Below are 27,177 nucleotides of genomic sequence, written 5' to 3' on the forward strand. Positions count from 1 at the left end.
ACAGCAACATGAGATTAATGGTTCCAGTAGTGTAGCTGGATGTCTGGCTCGTGGCTCAGTGTTGTGCAAATGCCTTTTGATGGTTTGTGTCGACACTGTTTTCCCCATCTAGGCTTAGGATGTGATGTCCAACTTCACTTGCAGTACAGATTGGATCACAGTGTTGCTTTCAATTGCCTTTTATGCCCTCCCACATGCCACAGATTGGAACTGGGTGCTTGGTGCAAATGTTATCATTTGCAGATCTTGGTGACATATGCTATTTTCTTGATCTGCAATAACCTTATGGTTTGTTCTATTTGGTGTTGTAATTTCATTGATGAGGTGTGTAATATGTATAAATAATACACATAATAACTTACATTGAATAATATTGGTTAAAACATTTCAACCAAATTCATACATTAATGTTACTTACCAATGCATTCTGTGTGTGTATCTTGCTTATATCCCATGTTACATTCACAACGATAGCTATTAAGATTGGGAATACATCGTCCATTTAGGCAAAGATTTGGGTACTGTTTGCATATGTCTATTGTTTGATTTAATGTTGCTGCAAAGATATAAAAACCCATTTCAGATATATCCATTTCATAGAAAAGCATTATATTACAGGGATTTTCCCACTGTAGACACTTATCCCTTATCCACGGGGTAGGGAATAAGTGCCTGAGCCCTGGCAGTGTGACTGCTGGGAATTTCAATTATTAGGAGAATATGGGTCACAAGTTTTACTGAGTGCACCTTATGAATGAACCATGGTGCACGTGCCTGGCCACTGCTGCATTCACTTCTATTAGATTTCTATGAGATCACAGGCAGTCCTTTAGAAGTTAACGGAGCCTTATACAGTCCTATGAAAAAGTTTGGGCACCCCTATTAATCTTAATCATTTTTTGTTCTAAATATTTTGGTGTTTGCAACAGCCATTTCAGTTTGATATATCTAATAACTGATGGACACAGTAATATTTCAGGATTGAAATGAGGTTTATTGTACTAACAGAAAATGTGCAATATGCATTAAACCAAAATTTGACTGGTGCAAAAGTATGGGCACCTCAACAGAAAAGTGACATTAATATTTAGTAGATCCTCCTTTTGCAAAGATAACAGCCTCTAGTCGCCTCCTGTAGCTTTTAATCAGTTCCTGGATCCTGGATGAAGGTATTTTGGACCATTCCTCTTTACAAAACAATTCAAGTTCAGTTAAGTTTGATGGTCGCCGAGCATGGACAGCCCTCTCTCAAATCATCCCACAGATGTTCAATGATATTCAGGTCTGGGGACTGGGATGGCCATTCCAGAACATTGTAATTGTTCCTCTGCATGAATTCCTGAGTCGATTTGGAGCGGTGTTTTGGATCATTGTCTTGCTGAAATATCCATCCCCGGGGTAACTTCAACTTCGTCACTGATTCTTCAACATTATTCTGAAGAATCTGCTGATACTGAGTGGAATCCATGCGACCCTCAACTTTAACAAGATTCCCGGTGCCGGCATTGGCCACACAGCCCCAAAGCATGATGGAACCTCCACCAAATTTTACAGTGGGTAGCATGTGTTTTTCTTGTAATGCTGTTTTTTTTGGACGCCATGCATAATGCCTTTTTGTATGACCAAACAACTCAATCTTTGTTTCATCAGTCCACAGGAACTTCTTCCAAAATGAAGCTGGCTTGTCCAAATGTGCTTCTGCATACCTCAGGCGACTCTGTTTGTGGTGTGCTTGCAGAAACGGCTTCTTTCTCATCACTCTCCCATACAGCTTCTCCTTGTGCAAAGTGCGCTGTATTTTTGACCGATGCACAGTGACACCATCTGCAGCAAGATGATGCTGCAGCTCTTTGGAGGTGGTCTGTGGATTGTCCTTGACTGTTCTCACCATTCTTCTTCTCTGCCTTTCTGATATTTTTCTTGGCCTGCCACTTCTGGACTTAACAAGAACTGTCCCTGTGGTCTTCCATTTCCTTACTATGTTCCTCACAGTGGAAACTGACAAGTTAAATCTCTGAGACAACTTTTTGTATCCTTCCCCTGAACAACTATGTTGGACAATCTTTGTTTTCAGATCATTTGAGAGTTGTTTTGAGTAGCCCATGATGCCACTCTTCAGAGGAGATTCAAATAGGAAAACAACTTGCAATTGGCCACCTTAAATACCTTTTCTCATGATTGGATACACCTGGCTATGAAATTCAAAGCTCACTGAGGTTACAAAACCAATTTTGTGCTTCAGTAAGTCAGTAAAAAGTAGTTAGGAGTATTCAAATCAATAAAATGATAAGGGTGCCCATACTTTTGCACCAGTCAAATTTTGGTTTAATGCATATTGCACATTTTCTGTTAGTACAATAAACCTCATTTCAATCCTGAAATATTACTGTGTCCATCAGTTATTAGATATATCAAACTGAAATGGCTGCTGCAAACACCAAAATATTTAGAACTAAAAATGATTAAGATTAATAGGGGTGCCCAAACTTTTTCATAGGACTGTATGTGTTCAGCAGTACCGTTCTCATGGGGCATTCAAGGAAAGTTCTAGTCCCCAACAATCAGACAATAAATTTGCTTTAAGAGAGTATGAAATTATTTTTTTATGTCAGATTAGTAATGAATCTAAGAAAAAACACCTACACAATTGAATTAAGTTAGAGATATTTGAGTACCTCTGTGGCAAACAAAAGGTTACAGTTGTTTGCATGAGTCCTAACTGTATCATAAGCAGAGTAAGGCATTAAAAAAATCTACATGTATCATGTAGATGGCCATAATTAGTATGTTATAATAGTTAATATGATTAAAGTGTACCTAAATTACTGTATAAAACAACTTATCACTAATGAGTAGTACATGTGAATATAGGAAATCTTGTATTATATCTTAAAGAAATCTGTTTCCTTCTCCATGCTGCTTCCTCCTCCTTATCTTCACTCAGACTGTTGGTTTACATAGAGTCCCCATATCCAGCTCACACATACATCTCTAAGGAGAAGGGAGAAGAGGCTGATAATTGATTTACTGCCTTATTCTGTGCAGTGGTAGAAGGGTTCCCTCACTCACAGAGTAGTAGCATCTGCAGCTATTAGTTTGCCTTTTTCTACTTCTTCTCCTCCTCCACATTTCATAAACTAATATGTAAGTGAGCTTGATAAATAGAGAAGGAAACATAGTTCTTAAATAATAAATATTAAGGGTATGTTCACACGGCAGAAAATGGATTCTATGCGTAAACATACCGCATGACTAGCCATGTCGGCATTCCGCTCCAGATTAGGCCCAAATGAATGAGCCTAATCGGGAGGGAGTCTCAAGCCGCGGACGCCTCAGCTGAGCCAGTGGCAAGATAGAGCATGTCGCTTCATTTTTCCGTTTCTGGCTAGTGGTAAAAAGAAGTGAGCGCCTACCATTGAAATCAATGGGGATGTTTTTGGCAGCGGATTCTGAGTTGTATTCCACATGAAAATCCACTGCCAGGGGCCACACAGTGGCTCAGTGGTTAGCACTGCAGCCTTGCAGCGCTGGAGTCCTGGTGTTCAAATCCCACCAAGGGCAAAAAACCATCTGCAAGGAGTTTGTATGTTCTCCCCGTGTTTGCATGGATTTCCATCCCATATTCCAAAAAGACATACTGATAGGGAAAAATGTACATTGTGAGCTCTGTGTGGGGCTCACAATTTACATTTAAAAAAAAAAAAAGAAAATCCACTGCCAAAAAATTCTGTGTGAACATACCCTTACAAAGTTTCTTATATTTATCTGCACTATTTATTTCTAAGAAAAAATAACATACACTTTAAAACCTATGCTTGGTTTACCCACCAATTACAAATATGTTTATGGGGTATAGGTGAACTGTACGCAACTTTCTCAAAAAGTAGTAGACTATAAATATATCATTGGAACTGCCAGGTTAGACTACTATCCAATAGACATTACCTATACATTGGGCTAGAGTTAGTATATTGTCCGTATGCCAAATCCACTAAAGCAAAAGCCCCTCTCATCAGCAGTTCTTGACACTGGCCATTAGAATGGATGGCTCCCTCTGATGTTTATATACCTTGCTATATATTGAATGTTTATGGACAGGAATTAAAAATTTACCGTGTATATTTCAATTATCTATATATTACCACTCTTCACTTTTTAGGGAAACTTATTCTTTACTGTTAATATCATTAACATCAGGCCTAAAGCCAAGAGCTGGTAACATTTATCTACTTATACAGTATCTATATAAGTAATAGCTTGTTAATGAACTTAATTGTTGTATAAATTGTAAAAAATTGAAAAATCAAATAAAATAAGAATTGAAAAAAAAAAAAAAGTAATAGCTATAAGAAATAGCAAATACTATAATTACACACGAAGTATCATTTTACCTTCCAAGTTCCATATCATACATATATAATCTGCTAATTACATATGTGTCCAAATATGTGTTGGAAATTCAAGTACTCACATCATAAGGATTATATAATGATTAAGTTTCTCAACCGTCTGATATATTAACCAGCATTTATTCAAAATAGTCAAACTCACCAACACCTCCACCGCCACCAGTGCCTGCTCCATCTACTCCAGTTCCCCCTACAATGGGAGGAAATCCATTGCCACCAGGTATAGGAATATATCCATTTCCAGGACCAAATCCATTGGGGCCAAATCCATTTGGACCTCCAGGCCTTGGACCCCCAAATGGAACACCATCTATGCAAAGCCTTCGGTAGTCATCTGAGAAGGAAAATTCAAATAGGTTTTTGAGAGGTTTTTGCTTTCTAACCCTACAGATACATACAAGTAATGATTTTATTACCCAGCTTGGCACCAAGATAGCAGCGCTCATGCCACACAATGATGCAGATGGCATGACCATAATTGACTACAGCATATAATTGGTTAACAGCTGTGAACTGTGCAGTCAGCATTCAGGGCTGTTAGCAGTCGGTGCCTGCTGTATAAAAGCAAGGGGAATTCACCATGTATGGAGAATACTCAGCTTCTGAGCCCTTCTTATACTCCCCATCTGCCATTGGATTTACATGTATGTCAGATGTAAGAATTACATTAAATATATATAAAGACTACAAGCGGTAACAACAAAAAAGACAGCAGGTAGCTAGCTCGACACAATTAATACCATACCATACATGAAATATGTATACTCCCTTTCAAAAATGCTGCTAATTGACAACAATAATTATTTGGACGGATGAATGAATAATAATAAATTACAGTATATTTGTAGTTTACATCCTAGATATACTGTCCAGGCTACTGAATAGTTTTCTACCAAGGAGTACTGTTTGTTCCAAAATCCTGCTGCTGTCGTAAAACGTGAGGACCAACACTAGTTTTTTTCATCTATTCTGCTAGTGGATACCTATATAGGTCCAGCATTGTCCTGGTTGTAACAGGAAGATGAACACGGATTGTTCAGCTTCGTGTATCCTCCTTTCACTTATAATCCTGAATGCACACAGGGGTTGGAGAGAACTGTGAAGCTGTAGTGATATGGCTGCACATTTCTCTTTTGATGGGGACAAACGATTGAATAATTTTCTGTTATAGAGAGATCAGGGATTGGGTCCTAAAGCAGGTTTTCCCTGACCAGCTATAGCTTTTGCACTAAATGGTATCACAAAATAAAGGGAAGGGGAAGTTCTTTTGTCTTGGATGACAAAACCAAGCATCATAATGGAGTCCATATTTTAGTTTTTAATATTAGGTTATCTATTCTAAATGTAGTATATGCCACACATTTTGCAGGAAAATATTTGTAATATATTAGTTTTTATCTACTGTACACTGTCTTATACTCCTAGAGGACAGTCTCAACAATAGCCAATATTTAGGTGATCGTCCTGATATAAAAACTAACCTTTAAATATGTGGTCACAAATTTTAATAACTTACTTCAAAAAGGCTTTCCCACTTACCCGATCCTCTGACAGGACACAACTCAGGTATGGTACCCAGTGCCCAGCAACGACCCGCTTCACAACAACACTGCATCTTTGTAAATCTGCCTGTCATCTCCTGTGCACAACGTCCATTCACAAGGCTGGAAAAGCATGAACCAGATCTCTGATCTATGAAAAATCAATAAAGTACAAATGTTTTATTTTTATTTAAAAAAAATCATGTAAGAAATAAGTCCATTGTATAGTTACTAGAGACTTGTCTCATTTGTGCATTTTACTACTACTAATCCGATCAGACTGTGCATGACATACATGTGGTCTGAGGAACTAGTGTACTTGAAACCAAATCAATTCAGCTGTAAAAATGAATCACAACTGGCAGGAGTCACACAAAAAACATGTCCTAGATATTCTAACTTTTGAGTGTGATGGATTCAAACAGGGACAAAGGGATTCTAAGTGGAAATATTTTTTACTCTTTTAATACAAGAATTCAAACAGAAGTCTTTTGCCCACTTTCTGATCCACTACCATTAAAACGTGAAATGGGCTTATCAATAGTATTGACTTGCCAAAGCTATTGTTGCAGACGAGACCAGTTTTAGTGGAGGCCATCTAAAGGACGTAAGGCCTTATTCACGCAGTTCATGAAAAGGGTGTGCCACAGATTTTTTGCACTGCCACGTTAATAAGTTTTGCATGTTTGGTCATACTCTCTTTGAAATTAGAAATGATACCACAACAATCAGAGTCTTATGATACAGTAAGTTTTATTGGATTATAATAACACTGTTTGTGGGAGAAAAAAAATTAATAATAGTAAAAACTTCAAAGCAACCTTTTGGCTGCAGACATTTTTGGCTTGATCGCAACCTCCAGCATGTTAAGTAAATGAGTATTCTTGAAGGCCATTTTATATTGTTAATCTAAGCAGGTCATTTTACTTTCTGTAATGGTTATTTAACAACATTTACATGTTGTAAAGCAGTCTGTTTCTGTCTCCGGATAGTATCCTTTTAAAATAACATCTGTGAGTGGAAATTATTGTTAGTGTTTGCTATATAATCTCTTACAAATGACTCTCAAAGGAGTATTTTATTCATAGAGAAAAGCTGATGTAGTGATATCGCCACTCACTCTTATAGAAACTACTGGGTTTACTACAGTGAATGGCAGTGCCCCTTTGCCTGATCTTGGAAACAGCAGACCATAAGAAGGAATACTTGGGACTCTTAACCATCTCCGTATAAGAAAGACATTTTATTTATGTGGACACTGGTAAATCCTGGACATGTTTTAATAAATCATATCTTCTCTCTGTTACGTGTTCTTCTGTATATGTACTTAGCATTTGTGCTTGACCCAAAATTATAAGCATAGTATAAAAATTCTTGGCTAAGAAACCAAGATTACAATGTTTCATACTTAATCATGCTTTACATTATTTAAGGGAAAGAATTGACAGCAATTTATGAGTCCACGTGTGATATATCTCTGTGTCAGCACATGGTATCATGTCCTGGTGTTTAAGATCTCCATCTGTCAACACCAGGACATTTGTAACAATGCTTATTCTTAGTCTTAAGCATCTGAATGTTTGCATATTATAAAATCATTCTGGTTGGCTTCCAGACCATCCCTATTACAGGAGACAGCTTTCAACAAAGTGGTGTGTAATAGCAGCCCCCAGACAAACAGATACAACCACAGCTGAAAACGAAGGCTCCTTGTTCTTGTTTTCAGATCTCCCCTACTTAGCTGGCTATAAAATATTCAGGTTCCTTTAGAATGTTCCTTTAAGCTGTTTATATTCATTTAATGCATTTGTATATTGGACAAATCATGGTGACGAAGGGTTTTCTTGTAGGAATAACCTCATCTGACCTGCATAGTGATGAAGCCCAGAGGAACAATATAAGGTTTACCTAAGGACACAGCAGATAAAACCATGTATATGACAATATATATTTAACATTTATAGCCTTTGATTTCATAGATAAATATAACCTATATTTATCGCCCGGTTGATCTTGTGTTTAAATAAATAATATTTCATATTCAAACATTTAAAATATTTAATTTCAATATATCAAGAAACTGAACTTTAAGGAAAAGAAGAGATCCTTAAAGATATCGTATGATGATTGCTTAATGCAGTATTATTATTGTATTATATTATTATCTTTCTGATAAGGAGTAGAGATGAGCGAACAGTGTTCTATCGAACTCATGTTCGATCGGATATTAGGCTGTTCGGCATGTTCGAATCGAATCGAACACCGCGTGGTAAAGTGCGCCATTACTCGATTCCCCTCCCACCTTCCCTGGCGCCTTTTTTGCTCCAATAACAGCGCAGGGTAGGTGGGACAGGAACTACGACACCGGTGACGTTGAAAAAAGTAGGCAAAACCCATTGGCTGCCGAAAACATGTGACCTCTAATTTAAAAGAACAGCGCCGCCCAGCTTCGCGTCATTCTGAGCTTGCAATTCACCGAGGACGGAGGTTTCCGTCCAGCTAGCTAGGGCTTAGATTCTGGGTAGGCAGGGACAGGCTAGGATAGGAAGGAGAAGACAACCAACAGCTCTTGTAAGAGCTAAATTCCAGGGAGAAGCTTGTCAGTGTAACGTGGCACTGACGGGCTCAATCGCCGCAACCCAGCTTTCCCAGGATCCTGAATGGAATACACTGTCAGTGTATTCCCGTATACCCGATATATACCCCCGATACCCGTTCCAACGGTGTGCCCCCCCACCTTCACCCCAGAAATACCCTGCAAGTCCCCTAGCAATAGAATTGGGGCTATATACACCCACTATTTTTGCTACTGCCATATAGTGCCATTGTCTCACTGGGAATTCAAAGAATATATTGGGCTTACATATAACTTCAATTCCAGGGAGAAGCTTGTCAGTGTAACGTGGCACTGACGGGCTCAATCGCCGCAACCCAGCTTTCCCAGGATCCTGAATGGAACACACTGACAGTGTATTCCCGTATACCCCATATATACACCCCAAATCCCCGTTCCAACGGTGTGCCCCCCCACCTTCACCTCAGAAATACCCTGCAAGTCCCCTAGCAATAGAATTGGGGCTATATACACCCACAATTTTTGCTACTGGTATACAGTGCCATTGTCTCACTGGGAATTCAAAGAATATATGGGGGTTATGTGCACCCACAATTTTTAATACTGCTATACAGTGCCATTGTCTGACTGGGAATTCAAAGAATATATGGGGGTTATGTGCACCCACAATTTTTAATACTGGTATATAGTGCCATTGTCTGACTGGGAATTCAAAGAATATATGGGGGTTACGTGCACCCACAATTTTTAATACTGGTATACAGTGCCATTGTCTGACTGGGAATTCAAAGAATATATGGGGGTTACGTGCACCCACAATTTTTAATACTGCTATACAGTTCCTTTGTCTCACTGGGAATTCAAAGAATATATGGGGGTTATGTGCACCCACAATTTTTAATACTGGTATACAGTGCCATTGTCTGACTGGGAATTCAAAGAATATATGGGGGTTATGTGCACCCACAATTTTTAATACTGCTATACAGTTCCTTTGTCTCACTGGGAATTCAAAGAATATATGGGGGTTATGTGCACCCACAATTTTTAATACTGGTATACAGTGCCATTGTCTGACTGGGAATTCAAAGAATATATGGGGGTTATGTGCACCCACAATTTTTAATACTGGTATACAGTGCCATTGTCTGACTGGGAATTCAAAGAATATATGGGGGTTATGTGCACCCACAATTTTTACTACTGGTATACAGTGCCATTGTCTGACTGGGAATTCAAAGAATATATGGGGGTTACGTGCACCCACAATTTTTAATACTGGTATACAGTGCCATTGTCTGACTGGGAATTCAAAGAATATATGGGGGTTATGTGCACCCACAATTTTTAATACTGGTATATAGTGCCATTGTCTGACTGGGAATTCAAAGAATATATGGGGGTTACGTGCACCCACAATTTTTAATACTGCTATACAGTGCCATTGTCTGACTGGGAATTCAAAGAATATATGGGGGTTATGTGCACCCACAATTTTTAATACTGGTATACAGTGCCATTGTCTGACTGGGAATTCAAAGAATATATGGGGGTTATGTGCACCCACAATTTTTACTACTGGTATACAGTGCCATTGTCTGACTGGGAATTCAAAGAATATATGGGGGTTACGTGCACCCACAATTTTTAATACTGGTATACAGTGCCATTGTCTGACTGGGAATTCAAAGAATATATGGGGGTTATGTGCACCCACAATTTTTAATACTGGTATACAGTGCCATTGTCTGACTGGGAATTCAAAGAATATATGGGGGTTATGTGCACCCACAATTTTTAATACTGGTATATAGTGCCATTGTCTGACTGGGAATTCAAAGAATATATGGGGGTTACGTGCACCCACAATTTTTAATACTGCTATACAGTTCCTTTGTCTCACTGGGAATTCAAAGAATATATGGGGGTTATGTGCACCCACAATTTTTAATACTGCTATACAGTTCCTTTGTCTCACTGGGAATTCAAAGAATATATGGGGGTTATGTGCACCCACAATTTTTAATACTGGTATACAGTGCCATTGTCTGACTGGGAATTCAAAGAATATATGGGGGTTATGTGCACCCACAATTTTTACTACTGGTATACAGTGCCATTGTCTGACTGGGAATTCAAAGAATATATGGGGGTTACGTGCACCCACAATTTTTAATACTGGTATACAGTGCCATTGTCTGACTGGGAATTCAAAGAATATATGGGGGTTATGTGCACCCACAATTTTTAATACTGGTATATAGTGCCATTGTCTGACTGGGAATTCAAAGAATATATGGGGGTTACGTGCACCCACAATTTTTAATACTGCTATACAGTTCCTTTGTCTCACTGGGAATTCAAAGAATATATGGGGGTTATGTGCACCCACAATTTTTAATACTGCTATACAGTTCCTTTGTCTCACTGGGAATTCAAAGAATATATGGGGGTTATGTGCACCCACAATTTTTAATACTGGTATACAGTGCCATTGTCTGACTGGGAATTCAAAGAATATATGGGGGTTATGTGCACCCACAATTTTTACTACTGGTATACAGTGCCATTGTCTGACTGGGAATTCAAAGAATATATGGGGGTTATGTGCACCCACAATTTTTACTACTGGTATACAGTGCCATTGTCTGACTGGGAATTCAAAGAATATATGGGGGTTACGTGCACCCACAATTTTTAATACTGGTATACAGTGCCATTGTCTGACTGGGAATTCAAAGAATATATGGGGGTTATGTGCACCCACAATTTTTAATACTGGTATACAGTGCCATTGTCTGACTGGGAATTCAAAGAATATATGGGGGTTATGTGCACCCACAATTTTTACTACTGGTATACAGTGCCATTGTCTGACTGGGAATTCAAAGAATATATGGGGGTTACGTGCACCCACAATTTTTAATACTGGTATACAGTGCCATTGTCTGACTGGGAATTCAAAGAATATATGGGGGTTACGTGCACCCACAATTTTTAATACTGCTATACAGTGCCATTGTCTGACTGGGAATTCAAAGAATATATGGGGGTTATGTGCACCCACAATTTTTAATACTGGTATACAGTGCCATTGTCTCACTGGGAATTCCACAAATAATTTGGGGATTCATTCACCCTACATCTCAGGCTCTTGCCATATTCACCCAGGTTGTCAGTGCTGCACCAGCTCGTTCCCAGACAGCTCGGCCCGAAAAACGCGTTACCTATATAGAGGATTTGGACAATGAAGACAACATGTTCTAAATCTAATGTCTGCACCTTCTCCAGAATTAAAATAAAGGCAGCGTTTAACTTTCAAATAGCACTGCACAAAGGAAGAGCTTATCAGCTTGTCTCATGACATGCTACTGAAAAGTTTCATTTGTGTATCTTAATGTAAATATAGTTGTATAAGCTTTTTGGGTTTTAGGCACTGCCAAGTTATTTATTACCACCCACTCCCTTATAATGATGATGACGCCAAAGTCACTGTGGGTGTTCAGAGCTCACAGCTTTAGGTGACATTTGTCTTGCTCTCTGTCGGTACCAGCTGTCTTTTTGGATACCGTAAAGTTATGTTGACTTTATTAACAGCTATAGAAGCTTTAGCCAGGTTGTGACGGTGTGTAACCCTAACAACACTAAGTGGGATACACATTAATAGTCAGTCTATGTACGCTAAACGTATCACTGAAGTAATTTTTTTTCCCTCTCCCCTAATATAAGAAAGGAACAGACATTAGACCTAGACCGGGGTTCGAGGCTTGAAAAAATCCAGTATTATTTGTTCTTCATGATGTGAAATATGTGTTGAAAAGCAACCCAAGATGAAGTCAGCCATGTGTGCCAGTGTGTTACTTGGCATGCCTTTGCTGGCCCCAACTGTAAGGGTCACTCTCCATTTCCTCCATTTTCCACTCCCCTTCACACCATTTGTGGTGAAGCAATGGGATGCACTGAAGTGCACCCTCTAGCCTCGTGTGGGATAGGGACATCAGATGCCACTCCAACCCCCTCGTCTTCCTCCGCCAGCCAACGGTGCGAAGATGAGAGGAGTGTGCTCTGAATGTTTTCTGCCTAGCAGAGGCTAGTTCTCACTTACGAAAATGGCCCCACTTTGACCTGTATATCAGGCACAATGGTGTAGGTTTCAAAGAAACATGGCACCAACAAGTTGGAAAACGTGGGCCATGCGTGGACCGTGTTTGAGTCTGGCAAGCTCCAGATCTGCTACCAGGTTCCAGCCATTATCACAGGCGCAAAAATGCCAGGCCCCAGGTGTAGCAGGGAAAAAAAAATGCCATCTCAGCCAGGATGGCATCCCTGACCTCGGAGGCACTGTGCTGTCTGTCCCCCAAGCTGATCAGTTTCAGCACGGCCTACTGACATCTCCCCATGCCAGTGTTACAGTGTTTTCCGCTAGTAGCTGGGGTGGAGGTTGCAGCTTCGTAGGGTTTCAGTCTACTCCTGCCATGGCCTGGGAGAGGAGATAGGCCACCCCAGTTTGCACCCGGGGAACAGACTCCACCACATTCACCCTGCCTGTCATTAAAGATAAGCACTGCAGCATCCCTGACCACAGGCGCTTGTCCATGTGTCGGTGGTCAAGTGGACCTTGCAGCAAAGCGCAGAGCTCTGGGCCCGACTGATGTTATGGGACACATGCAGGCGCAAGGCAGAGACAGCACACCAAGAGAAGTAGTAACGGCTAGGCCCAGCATAGGGAGGTGCCCCAGCTGCCATCTGCTGACGGAAGGCCTGGGTCTCCAGAAGCATAAACAAACACCAACATCTCCAGGGCCAGCAGTTTATCGATGAGGCTGTTACAGGCTTGGGCATGGGGGTGGGTTGTATTGTACTTCTGCCTGCAATGAAAAGCTTGGGAAATGTGGAGTGGCTGGGAAGAGGCGCATGATGGTGCAGGCCAAAAGGGCGCATGAGGGTGAACTCCCCAATGTGTCAGAGATAGGTGTGTAGGTGTCCTTGCATCATATACTTGCACCATATTTGGCTTTGGAAGTTAATTTTGTGCCAAAAAGTGGTTAAGACAGCGATCCCTCAGCTACTCCCGTTACACTGTCTATTGAAGTTACCATCTGTGGAAGTGGACCACCATTTCTAAGATCCCAAAGGAAGCAGGCAAGAGATGTGCAGTTCAGAAAAAAAGATGAGAAAATAAGTTTAGGCTGTAGAGCACAGAGGGATCGGAGAGGACAGAGCTGGTGTCGGCCAGGTATTCCCACAACATGCGCCTATACTTGTCCCTCCTGGTGACACTAGGCCCCTGAGTGGCAGTAATTTGTCCAGGGGGGCCATTAACGTGTTCCAGACCTAGGAATAAGTCTTCCAACAGGGTAGAGTTTTGCATGCCTTTGCTTCTACCCACTGTTTTTGCTGCTTAGCTTCCCTCCACATCTACTCTGCTTTCACCCCTAAACATCACCCCAGTTTATGCCTTTGCTTCTACCCAGGTTTTTTGTTGATTTAGCTTCCCTCTACATCTACACTGCTTTAGCCCCTAGACATCACCCCTGTCCATGTGGGGTCGGTGGCCTCGTCATCCACCAACTCCTCTTCCAATTGCGCACTGCCCCCTTACTGCAAACCGCACATGACCACAGCTTGCCTTGATGGCAACTGTGTCTCATGATCCCCACTTAGGTCCAGACAAGTCGGTGGCGGGTCCAAAACCCCAAAATTGGAAGGAAATGGCAGATGCTGCAGTATTTCTAACACCTGTTCCTGGTGCTCGGGCCTGGTCTGTGTTGTACCCTGCACCCTGCTTAACGCATCTGCCATATCCGAAGTTGTGCTGAGCGCATGCTAATGTTTCGTGTCCAGTGCAATGGATGGGATGGGATTTCACATAAGTCTGCCACCCATGGCCACTCATGGTTGAGCAACTGAGGGAGTTGACTTTGACGAACCCGAGGGTTTTGGAGTTGGAACTACATCAAAGGTCTGTGCTGCTCACACACTCTGCTCAACACATGATATGTTTAGTGCCAGCAGTGTGGAGACGTCGCACAACAGCCGTTGTTCCAGCAGGTACAGGCGTTGTAGGAGTGCATAGAGGCTAGCAGCGGCAACTATACACTTTAAAAACTATCCGCACAAGCGCCACACTTTCACCAGTAGCTCAGGAACATTGGGGTACCTTTTTCAAAAGATTAGCAGCAATGAGTTAAAAACGTGGCCCAGGCATGGAATATGTTGCAGGCTGCCAAGCTACAGAGCCAATCCCAGGTTACGGCCATTATCACACATGACAACATGCCTGGGCCCAGGTGCAGTGGCAAAAACCACATTGCCGTCTCATCGAGGATGGCATGACTCACTTTGTAGGCAGTGTGCTGTCTGGCCCCCAAGCTGATGAGCTTCAGCACGGCCCGCTGACGTCTCCCCACACCAGTGTTGCAGCGTTTCCAGCTCGTAGCTGGGGTCAATTTAACAGCGGAGGAGGGTGGTGTTTCAGCCCTCCTCCCAGGAATGTTGTGTGGGGAGACAAGTCAGGCCACCACATTTTGCGACCCGGTCCACGCCTCAACTACATTCAACCACTGTGCCCAAATTGAAAGGTAGCGTCCCTGTCCGCATGCACTTGTCCATTCGTAACTGGTCACATGGAACTTTAGGGCTAAGCGCTGAATTTAGGGACCGCCTCATGTTTGGGGGAAAGTGCTGGTGTGGACGGCACAGTGCGGTGGCGCAGTAGACACTCTGCCCAAAAAGGGCAGAGTGTCCCCCAGCCGGGATTCCAACATCTCCTGGGCCAGATTTCTTGAGATGAGGCCGTTGAAGCCTTGGGCATGTGGGTGGGTTGCGCTGTACTTTAGCATGAAATGAAAGGCTTGGGAGATGGGGAGTTGCTGGGAAGAGGCGCATGATGGCGCGGGCAAAAGGAGAAATGGCAGGAAAAGGTGAGGATAAGGGTGAACTCCCCAAAGTGTCAGAGGCAGATGTGGAGGTGTCCTGGCTCCTGGTCTGGACTGCAGCGCCAGCCCTGTCAACAGTGGAAGAGGCAGTGGCCGCCAGGCCAAACGACGATTATCCTGCGCTTGCTCTCACCCCAGCCCAGGGCTTGCCTTCCAAATGATGGCACCCGCAAGAGGTGGTGAGATTCCTCTCCACAGATCTCCAAACCATCTTGGACTTGCAAATTGCACTAAATTTGTCATGTAACTGACATGTATATGATGAGTCTATCCATTGTCTGTTCATTTTGGTGAAAGTCAGCCTGTCAGCTGACAGACAGCTGTGCTTGTCAGTGATGATGTCACCGGCTGCTTGTACCCCCAGTTTTTGCTGCTTAGCTTGCCTCCACATCCACACTGCTTTTGCCCCTACACATCACCCCTATCCATGCCTGTGCCTCTAGCCATAAGTCTGCCACCCATGGAAACTCATGGTGCAGAAAGTGAGGGAGCTGACTCTGAGGAACCCTTGGGTTTTGTAGCTGGTACTCCATCAAAGGTCTCTGCTGCTCACACACCCTGCTGAACATACGGTATCTAGGGTTAGAGCGTGTGGTGACCTCGCACAACAGTAGGTGCTTCAGGCAGATGTAGGCCTTGCTGGAGTGTATTGCGGCTAGCTCCAGGTACTGTAGACTTGGGAAAGTGGGTGTCCAAGTGCCGCACTTTCACCCTTAGCTCAGCTAATTTGGGGTATGTTTTTAAAAATCATTGCACCACTACATTGAACATGTGGGCCAGGCATGGAACGTGTTGGAGGCTGGCAAGCTCCAGAGCCCTCCAACAAGCTAAAAAACCTGGCCCCAGGGGCAGCGGGGATAAACAAATTGCCATCTCATCCAGGATGGCATCCCTGACCTCAGAGGCAGTGTGCTGTCCGTCTCCCAAGCTGATGAGCTTCAGCCCAGCCTGCTGACGTCTCCCCACACCAGTGTTGCAGCGTTTTCAGCTCGTAGCTGGGGTAAATCTAACAGCGGAGGAGGAGGAGGGTGGTGTTTCAGCCCTCCTCCCAGGAATGTTTTGTGGGGAAACAAGTCAGGAAAATTCTTGAAACGGGAGAGTTTTGCATCTTTGCCCTTGCTGCCTATGGACATCCCTTTGCCTCTAGCCACCATTTTCCCTGCTTTGCTTGCCTCCACATCCACACTGCTTTTGCCCCTAGACATCACCCCAGTCCATGCCTTAGCTTGTACCCCCAGTTTTTCCTGCTTAGCTTGCCTCCACATCCACACTGCTTTTGCCCCTAGACATCACCCCAGTCCATGCCTTAGCTTGTACCCCCAGTTTTTCCTGCTTAGCTTGCCTCCACATCCACACTGCTTTTGCCCCTAGACATCACCCCAGTCCATGCCTTAGCTTGTACCCCCAGTTTTTCCTGCTTAGCTTGCCTCCACATCCACACTGCTTTTGCCCCTAGACATCACCCCAGTCCATGCCTTAGCTTGTACCCCCAGTTTTTCCTGCTTAGCTTGCCTCCACATCCACACTGCTTTTGCCCCTAGACATCACCCCAGTCCATGCCTTAGCTTGTACCCCCAGTTTTTCCTGCTTAGCTTGCCTCCACATCCACACTGCTTTTGCCCCTAGACATCACCCCAGTCCATGCCTTAGCTTGTACCCCCAGTTTTTCCTGCTTAGCTTGCCTCCACATCCACACTGCTTTTGCCCCTAGACATCACCCCAGTCCATGCCTTAGCTTGTACCCCCAGTTTTTCCTGCTTAGCTTGCCTCCACATCCACACTGCTTTTGCCCCTAGACATCACCCCAGTCCATGCCTTAGCTTGTATCCCCAGTTTTTCCTGCTTAGCTTGCCTCCACATCCACACTGCTTTTGCCCCTAGACATCACCCCAGTCCATGCCTTAGCTTGTACCCCCAGTTTTTCCTGCTTAGCTTGCCTCCACATCCACACTGCTTTTGCCCCTAGACATCATCCCTATCCATGCCTCTTCCCCTAGCCATAACTCTGCCACCCCTGGAAACTCATGGTGCAGAAACTTTGGTTGCTGACTTTGAGGAACCCTTGGGTTTTGTAGATGGAACTCCATCAAAGGTCTGTGCAGCTCACACACCCTGCTCAAGATATGGTATTGTAGGGTTTCAGCGTGTGTGAATGACGGACAACAGCCTGTGTTTGGACAGATGTAGGCCTTGCTAGAGTGTTTTTAGGCTAGCAGCGACTCCTGTGCACTTGCAAAAGTGGGCGCACAAGCGCCGCATTTTCAACAGTAGCTTCGGTACATTTGGGTATGTTTTTAAAAAACTTTGCACCACTAGGTTAGACGTGGGCCAAACATGGAACGTGTTGGAGGCTGGCAAGCTCCAGAGCCGCTACCAGGTTCCAGCCATTATCACAGGCGTAAAAATGCCAGGCCCCAGGTGTAGCAGGGAAAAAAAAATGCCATCTCAGCCAGGATGGCATCCCTGACCTCGGAGGCACTGTGCTGTCTGTCCCCCAAGCTGATGAGCTTCAGCACCGCCTGCTGACGTCTCCCCACACCAGTGTTTTAGCGTTTGCCGCTAGTAGCTGTGGTGGAGGTTGCAGCGTCGTAGGGTTTCAGTCTACTCCTGCCATGAATTTTGGCCTGGGAGAGGAGATAGGCCACCCCAGTTTGCACCCAAGGAACAGACTCCACCACATTCACCCTGCCTGTCATTAAAGATAAGCACTGCAGCATCCCTGACCACAGGCGCTTGTCCAAGTGTCGGTGGTCAAGTGGACCTTGCAGCAAAGCGCGGAACTAAGGGCCCACCTGATGTTGAGTGACACGTGCTGGTGCAAGGCGGGGACGCCACACCGGGAGAAGTTGAGACGGCTAGGGACGGCATAGTGAGGTGCCACAGTTGCCATCAGGTCCGGGAAGGCGGGAGTTTCAACAAGCCGGAACGCCAACCTCTCCTGGGCCAGCAGTTTAGCGATGTTGGCGTTCTAGGCTTGCGTGGGTGGGTGGTTAGCGGTGTATTTCTGCCGGCGCTCCAATGTCTGAGAGATGGTGGGTTGTTGTAAAGAAGCGCCTGATGGTGCCTTTGATGGTGCAGGAGAAGGAGATAAGACAGAAACAGGGGAGGATGAGGGAGAAGTCAACAAAGTGGCGGAGGCAGATGAAGTGATGTCCTGGCTCGTCCTCTGGAGTGCATCGCCAGCACTGTGAGCAGAGGCAGTGGCATGAACGGCGGGCGACGTTTGTCCTGCCGTTGCTGCCTGCCACTGATTCCATTGCTTGGATTCCAAATGACGGTGCATTGAAGTGGTGGACAGGTTGCTCTTCTCAGGGCCCCTACTCGATTTCGAGAGGCAAATTGTGTAGACGACACTATATCTGTCCTCGGCGCATTCCTTGAAAAAACTCTACACCTTCAAGAAACGTGCCCTCGATGGGGGAGTTTTTCTGGGCTGGGTACAAAAGGGAACATCTTCGGACATTCCGGGTCTGGCCTGGCTTCGGCAAAGCAGCTGACCTCTGCCTCTGGACATGTCTCTGCCTCTAGCTACCCTTTTTGGTGCTGCACCTGCCTCAACATCCACACTACTTTCCCAGCTTGACATCTGCCTTGTCCAGGTGGGGTCGGTGTCCTCGTCGTCCACCACCTCCTCTTCCAACTCCTGTCTCGCCTCCTCCTCCTGCACAATGCGCATGTCAACTGGCTGCCCTGACAGCAACTGCGTCTCATCGTCGTCGATGAGGGTGGGTTGCTGGTCATCCGCCACCAAATCGACCGGAGATGGAATGGAGGAGACTCTAGTGTTTGAGCATCTGGACACAGATACTCGTCTGTTAGGTCCGTGGAATCGCGAAATGGAGGGGCAGGTTGCGGTACAGTCAAAGGAAGGGAGAACAGCTCTGGGGAGCAGGGACAGTTGGGGTTATTGTTCTGAGAAGATTGGGAATTTTGGGTGGAAGGAGGACAAGACTGTTGGGTAAGAGGAGGTAGAGGCTGACTGGCTGGTGGACAATGTGCTTTAAGCGTTATCCGACAGCCATTGCAAGACCTGTTCCTGGTTCTCGGGCCTACTAATCTTTGTACCATTCAGCCTAGTTAATGTGGAACTTTTGTGCAAAGCGCAGAACTTAGGGCCCGCCTGATGTTAAGGGACACACGCTGGTACAAGGCTCAACTCACCCTAAGTGCCAAAAACACTGCTGGTGCAAGGCTCTACTCATGCCAAGGGCCTCAATCTCTGCTGGTAGCTCAGCTTAAGGTCATGTAACTTTGTTTGGAAGGGCTCATGTTAAGGGCTAGAAAAGTGAATTTTGGAAGGTCTTACCACATCACACACACACACACACACACACACACACACACACACACACACACACACACTCAAAATGACAGTTAAGGGTGAGGGCTTTTGGAATTCCCATTGCCTATTCCATTTGTGGTTGTCATGGGGAACGTGATTTAAAGGGGTGGTTGTTACTGTTTGTTGAGCTTAAATTGGGGTTTGTGTCCATCCATTTGGGGAGTAAAGAAGGTTTCCAGGTATTTTCCCACTTTGATAGAGGTTTTTTTGAATGTGGAAAGTGTGTAGTTGTTAGGCAGTGATGTTGGGGTAATAGAGGGTCTTTGGTGTGTTAGATGCCCCCAGGCATGCTTCCCCTGCTGTCCCAGTGTCATTCCAGAGGTGTTGGCATCATTTCCTGGGGTGTCATAGTGGACTTGGTGACCCTCCAGACACGGATTTGGGTTTCCCCCTTAACGAGTATCTGTTCCCCATAGACTATAATGGGGTTCGAAACCCGTTCGAACACACGAACATTGAGCGGCTGTTCGAATCGAATTTCGAACCTCGAACATTTTAGTGTTCGCTCATCTCTAATAAGGAGATGACGATGAGAATCAAGATGTATAAAAATGATTCAAAGTATAAATGTATTATAAATATCAGGTACGCTAGTTAAAGTAAGACTCTCCAAACAGATGAAGGCCCTGGCATCTACAGGAGGTCTATTCTGAGATTTTCCCAGTCTGGTTTCATTATATGTTAGGCACATTATGAAGCACGAGTATGAAGTGGATGTCCCCATTGAACCTTTTGCAACCTTAGGCTACATGCACACAATGTTAAAAACACGGTTAGCCATATTTCTATGGCTGCATACATAAGCCTGTATATTATCATAGGTACATGTATGGGGCCGTGAGCATGTTCAACTCTATGCAGTGGCATAACTAAAGTCTTGAGTGCCCCAGTGCGATCCTTTTCCTGGGCCCCTTACCTCATCCCTAGAGTGAATTCTTGATAGTGATGGTTATGGGTGTTAAGGAGTTTAATCCACTTTAGTGTGGTTAGAGTAATCTATGGGTCCCCTTGGCTTATGCACCAGTTGAAAGCTGCAATCTCAATACTGATGCCAATACTTATGGACTCCCTGATGTGACTGCACCCTCTGCACCCCCTCAAGTTACACCCCTGACTCCATGTAACCAATTGTTTCACAAAACCTTGTACCTGCCACTAACAGTGTTGAGAAAGGATATTTCTACAAATACGCTCCCATTCTTATTACAATTGAACATGTTCTTACCAATACATTGTAAGCCATCTACGGATGTGAGATATCCACGTGGACATATGCAATAATAGCTACCAATGGTGTTGGAACATTCTCCTCCACTACAAATACCAGGAATAGTGCTGCATTCATCAATGTCTGTTGGTTTAAATAAAACGCATGGAAAAATTAGAATAAAATCATTTTGCTGCTTGAAGCATTTACCAAATAAACATCATCATTACATGTAAAACTTTAGAAAGAAGCAGGTTTAGAAGTAGTAAAGTTTGATTTCTCTTTAAATTGAAACCATTTTTTTGTTCAAAGACAGTTTTTATCTATTTTACTAAGTTCACAAAAAACCCCAGAGGAGCATCTTTGTGAACACTTCCTTTAGATAAAATTTTACAGACAAAAGATCCGTTATGACATTACAGAAGTCCATGGTATCTGAATATAGACAGCATTTACAGCACCATTTATGGTTCCAAACTGTACTTCTGTGTTCAATTTATTTCATTATGTCTTTGTTACCTCTACTTCCTTTGTAATGCACAAGAAACAATATATTCATGTCATTGCATGTCATTTTATAGAGGTATGCACCAGTAGAAATGGCAGCAGAAAAGCAATGAATTATTGAGAGATTGATAAGGAAGCAATGGATGACAGGGGTATCTTCTTTTCAAGCAGTAGCCCTTGGTGAACTAATGACATGAATGGTATTTGGCAACAGTTATTAGATAATATGGGAACATTTGGACTATTTATTTAGCTTCACGAGAAGGTTTACTAGAAACACAGCATTGATACTATTTTTGGATACGGCACCGACCTGCTACATCTACCGTATATACTCGAATATAAGCCGAATTTTTCAGCCCAGTTTGTTGTGCTGAAAAAAAAACCCTCGGCTTATACTCGAGTCAGCAAAAAAAAAAAAAAAAAATTTTTTTTTTTTTTTTAGGAGGGGGGTCTATGACCAACCACAATATCAATGTATAGAATCTCCCATAAAACAGTGCAAAAAAAAAAGATAAAAAAAAAAAAAATAAGAGTTCTAAATCACTCTCACTTTCCTTAGAATACATACAAAAGTAGAAAATGACTGTGAAACACATACACATTAGGTATCCCTGTGTCTGACAGTGCCCGGTCTACTGAATATAAGGTATCTGCAGTGCTCCTGTTCCGTTGGGAAGGGGTTAATAGGAGCATTGCAGATACCCAATATTCAGTCAGACAATTCCAAGTAGGGGAAGAAAAAACAGTCCTCAAGCTCAGGGAAGGGGCAGATAGACAACCAAAACACCCCCTCCCCTTCCCCAGCATCTACTGCACCCAAAAACTCCGACCATTTTAATTTTTGAAATTTTCCAGCAGCTGCTGCATTTCCCCCCTAGGCTTATACTCGAGTCAATAAGTTTTCCCAGTTTTCTGTGGTAAAATTAGGGGGGTCGGCTTATATTCGGGTCGGCTTATACTCGAGTATATACGGTACTTTACTTTGTGCTGATCCACAAGATTTATTGTATTATATTCTCTCTTTCTATTTCCTGGAAAACATTCAAACCTTGAGAACTAAGGTCCGGTTCACATCTGCATTTGGGTTTCTGTTCAGGCAGTCCATTTGGGGACTTCTGCAATGGAAACCTATACGCATTAAAAAGCGGTTAGCTAAATAAACCACAAGGACCCCATAGACTGTAATGGGGTCTTTGTGATTTCCGTGCTACTTGCTGGAATTTCCTCTCCTCATGTTTCGTGCAGACACTGAATGGAAACCACACAGACCCCATTATAGTCTATGGGGTCCATGGGTTTCCCAAGGAACCGCTTTTTAATGCCCCAAGTGGACTCCCTGAACAGAAACCCAAATGCAGATGTGAATAAGGTCTAAAACACAACATTAAAGTTTAGTGTTAGACGGTATTCAACACTAGCTTTAATGCCTCTGCCTGCTCGGGTCACTCCGCCACCCTCTGCTTGCATGCTGCGGTGCATTAGGCATGTGCAGTTTGATTCCTTGCTTAGAGTTTTGGTTGCACTGTGTGAACATGGCTCTAGTTCTGTGATTAAATTTCCACCACACCCATCTCCTGCACCTTCTTTGCCTCTGTTCATGAAGTGGTTAATTCTAGTCTTGCCGTGTGACTGACAGCCTGTCCTCCAATCAAGCCTGGGGCTGGTTTTAGCTTCCTATATACAGGCCATCAACCCACATAGACATGCTGGCTATTGACTTTGTCCCTGCTAAGCTTCTCTTCTACTATTATATTTCTGACTTCCGACCTCTGGCTTTCTCTATTGACTATTCTTTGGATTTTGATTTGGCACTGCATAGCTCAACTGTTACTTAACCCTTGGCTTCCCGACCTCCTTTTTGTGTTGTTTGTCTTGTCTGGGTTTTGTGTTTCACGTATATAGGAAGGGCCCGTCGCCCAGTTGCCACCTATTACATAGGATAGGACCAGACAAGCAGGAAGGAACAGTGGGGGGTTTCAGCTTAGGGCTCACTGTCTCTTGTGCCCTTTCCCAGGGTTTCCAGCAGCTACTGGGGAATTGTTGTCCTAACAATTCCATAACACTAGCAACCTACAAAGGAGGATCAAATGGCTGGCAATATTTCAACCCTAGTACAAACAGCTACTAAACGGTGATGAATGTTCAACTATTTTAATCCTTTACAAAAGGACAGCAATGACTGGAATTGAAGTAATAATGCTCAGCAGGCTGGGGTGGGTTGACTAGATGTAACAATAAAATGTAGCAATAAAATACCATGATAAAACTTAACAGAAGGAGTGAAAAGAAAAGAAAACTTAAAGCAAGGAAGAACACCTTTTCCTTGTTTTAATGTTTACTTTGATATGGTTTAGGTCTTTTTGAATAATTTCAAGGCATTTTGTATCTTTCTAAAATTGGTAAAGCATACAAATTGTGGATACATTATTTGTCATTTGGAAACTACAGGATATGCCTGTTCTAGTAAAATGCTATCCAATCTTCCAAATAAAAACATTCTTTGAAATGCAATCTGGATTGTGGGATGAAAAACCAAACACTTGAAATAAAGCTAATAGTTGTAAATTCCAAAACCTTGCAATGTCCAGGAATTCCTAAACCTTTCCATGAACAAACCACATTAAGAGCAGAAATATAATGTGTTGAAGGAAATGCCTTTTTAGTTAATCCCATGGAACTCAACTACTAAGCGAATGTTACAAAATTCCCAGCCCTGTACTATGTATATATAATTGTATAAGGCCATTAACAAGGAATCATACATGTCATGAGGCCGGAAAGGCAGGTTTTCCTGTAATTTTAAAGGATAACATTGGACTGAAAAAAATGGGACTGGTTATACACATGTATCATACATACAGTCCTATGAAAAAGTTTGGGCACCCCTATTAATCTTAATCATTTTTAGTTCTAAATATTTTGGTATTTGCAACAGCCATTTCAGTTTGATATATCTAATAACTGATGGACACAGTAATATTTCAGGATTGAAATGAGGTTTATTGTACTAACAGAAAATGTGCAATATGCATTAAACCAAAATTTGACAAAATTATGGGCACCCTTATCATTTTATTGATTTGAATTCCCCTAACTACTTTTTACTGACTTACTGAAGCACAAAATTGGTTTTGTAACCTCAGTGAGCTTTGAACTTCATAGCCAGATGTATCCAATCATAAGAAAAGGTATTTAAGGTGGCCAATTGCAAGTTGATCTCCTGTTTGAATCTCCTCTGAAGAGTGGCATCATGGGCTACTCAAAACAACTCTCAAATGATCTGAAAACAAAGATTGTTCAACATAGTTGTTCAGGGGAAGGATACAAAAAGTTGTATTGTAAAGTGCTTGCCACACGGGGCCTTAGCCTAAAAAAGATTTGCTATATGTAAATGCAAAATAGCAAATTACTATAAATATACATTGAATACCTAGCCTCATCTGGACCATGAGAGCCATGACCAGTCCCAGTTGGGCATTACTCACGTAAATTACAGTTAATTGCAATAAATTTTTAATGATGTTTATATATATATGTTTCAGAGGAACTTTCAACTCAATGAGTGGCCTTTGATTTGTCTGACAAAACACTATTTTTTTATCCAGATGTCTGGCTCCATGTTTCTTCAACAAAGCTTATAAGTATGCTTTGGATTTCTGCCCTGCAACCTACTAAAATATATACCAGTCCAACGCTGATGTTAGGGGCAACATGGCATAGAGTGATATTCTTTCTGGTGCATTAATCTTCTTATTCTCTGTACTTTGTGTAAAGCCCCCACTTATTCATGCTAGAAAGAGGGCATCAAGTGACCTTTCCGTTGCTCTAACAGTCACAGATCGTATGTTCACCTCATCCATTCATAATACTTATTTCCAGTCAAATTAAAAATTTAATTGTTTCCAAATGGCTACCATTGTGTTTTTGGAATGATAGAAAACCAAAGTGGGTGAGAGTAACCCAATGGTTTGTTTGTTTCATGATCACAATTAAAAGAGTTTTTTATGTATCTAAAGTCAATAGATAAGACACTTAATAATGTATTTGTATGAATAACAATGTCCTTGTGTCTTAGACTTGACATTTTGGTTTTGTGCCTATCACAGCAGAGAGTTTCCTGTGTTGACAAGTCATTAGTTCTGTCTGTGAAGGAAGTTGTCTAATTGTCTAGATGTAAAAGCTAAGGGAGCGTTCACATCAGCATCATTGTGTGGGTTCTTCTGATCTGTGACAAGACTAGAAGAATAGCGAAAATGGCCAGTCTATTGACAGACAACAGATCCAGAGAGACCTCATTGACCATTGGGTATCTGTTACGTTTTTACAGACATCACCAAAAAAAAAGTTGGGCTTATAGGACTTTTTCATCTGGGATTTCTGACCAACTCTGAAGGTCACCCTTTCTTTTGTTATAATGAATTCATATAGAGAAGATAACTGACTTAGCTGTCAACAAGACAGACTGCAGTGATGACAGATACATGAAACTTTCTCCGCAGTTGGGCATAGGACAAAAGTGAAGGTGCTGGGCCTTGGATACCAATAATCATTGTAGATGTGAGCACCATTGGTAATAGAAATACATTGGTAAGTGGAATATATATTTTAGAAACATGTAATGACATTTTTAGACAGTTGGAAAACCCCTTTAAGGTTACAGTTAAAAAGCAGCAATAAACATATGTGTCTTTTCCCATTTAAAGAACGGCTTGTAAAGGCAATAAATTGTTTTACTGAACAAACTTTTTCTTCACACTGGTGACTCAGTCGTCAATTATGAGAAAAATGGGAGCCCTGTGTGTCCCAATTAGAAGAGGTTAAGCTACTTGGACAATCCATGTCAACATTTCTCATTGACATTCTCAGATAATGATGAGAAATCTTGAGTCCAAAACCACAGTAACACATCTATATCTTTCATATCCATGTTTCAGATTGTTTATTTGTGTCATGCCAAGAATGATCTGGAACAGCTGAGTGATTTTTATATTAATTGGAGACTACATTAGAACAGAAATACTGCTTTTGGCGACTGCTGTATGTTAGTACGTCATGTCTGGGAAGCGGCGGATTAGACAAGACACAGTTGTCATTTGCCTCTTCTTTGTTTGGAACACAAAGATACATTGTTTATATATTACAGAAGGAAAATAGGATCATAATCCTATACATTCACAAAGACCATCCATACTCTTTAAACTGTAAAGTTCTGCAGGGTCTTTATATGGGAGAACTATGCAGACATTCTCATTTGTGGCAGTAAACTTAGATAAATCACAAAAGTCAACGACAGTGTAAGGGATTTAGTCATGCCACCCATTTGTTCTTTTAGGTACAGTAGAACATGGATGGGCTGAGTCTACTAAAACAGACTAGCAGTTAAGAGTAGGGGTCCCCAATGGAAGGTTCTTCTGTGTTATCTATAGTGGGACAAAGCCATTACATCTAAACTTCCTTTGGCTATTCTCTTCAGTCTTTTCTTTCTTTGTAATGCATTAATTCTATTTTTATCAAGTTTTCAGCTATAACATGCATATGGGAAACATGAGTAGGTTTTGCATCAAAGCAATAGAAACAGTATCAGGCCAGGGTTAATAAGAATCTGTCATGGTTCAGGGTATTGTGCAAAAGCATGAAGTAGAGGTTAACATCTTT

At 42.5% G+C, this 27,177-nt stretch overlaps 1 protein-coding gene across 1 annotated transcript in view; it reads right to left on the reverse strand.

The window, feature by feature from the left end:
- Window positions 1-27,177, reverse strand: part of FBN2 (fibrillin 2) — a 213,084-nt gene that overhangs the window by 119,362 nt on the left and 66,545 nt on the right. The window contains exons 8-11 of the mRNA XM_075272282.1: window positions 21,031-21,156; window positions 5,949-6,101; window positions 4,552-4,743; window positions 419-556 (exon numbers count right to left, since the gene is read on the reverse strand). Of these exons, the coding sequence (XP_075128383.1) occupies window positions 419-556; window positions 4,552-4,743; window positions 5,949-6,101; window positions 21,031-21,156 (609 nt within the window). The remainder of the gene's footprint in view (window positions 1-418; window positions 557-4,551; window positions 4,744-5,948; window positions 6,102-21,030; window positions 21,157-27,177) is intronic.

This window comes from Leptodactylus fuscus, chromosome 1 (assembly GCF_031893055.1).
Source record: "Leptodactylus fuscus isolate aLepFus1 chromosome 1, aLepFus1.hap2, whole genome shotgun sequence".
Classification (NCBI taxonomy): domain Eukaryota; kingdom Metazoa; phylum Chordata; class Amphibia; order Anura; family Leptodactylidae; genus Leptodactylus; species Leptodactylus fuscus.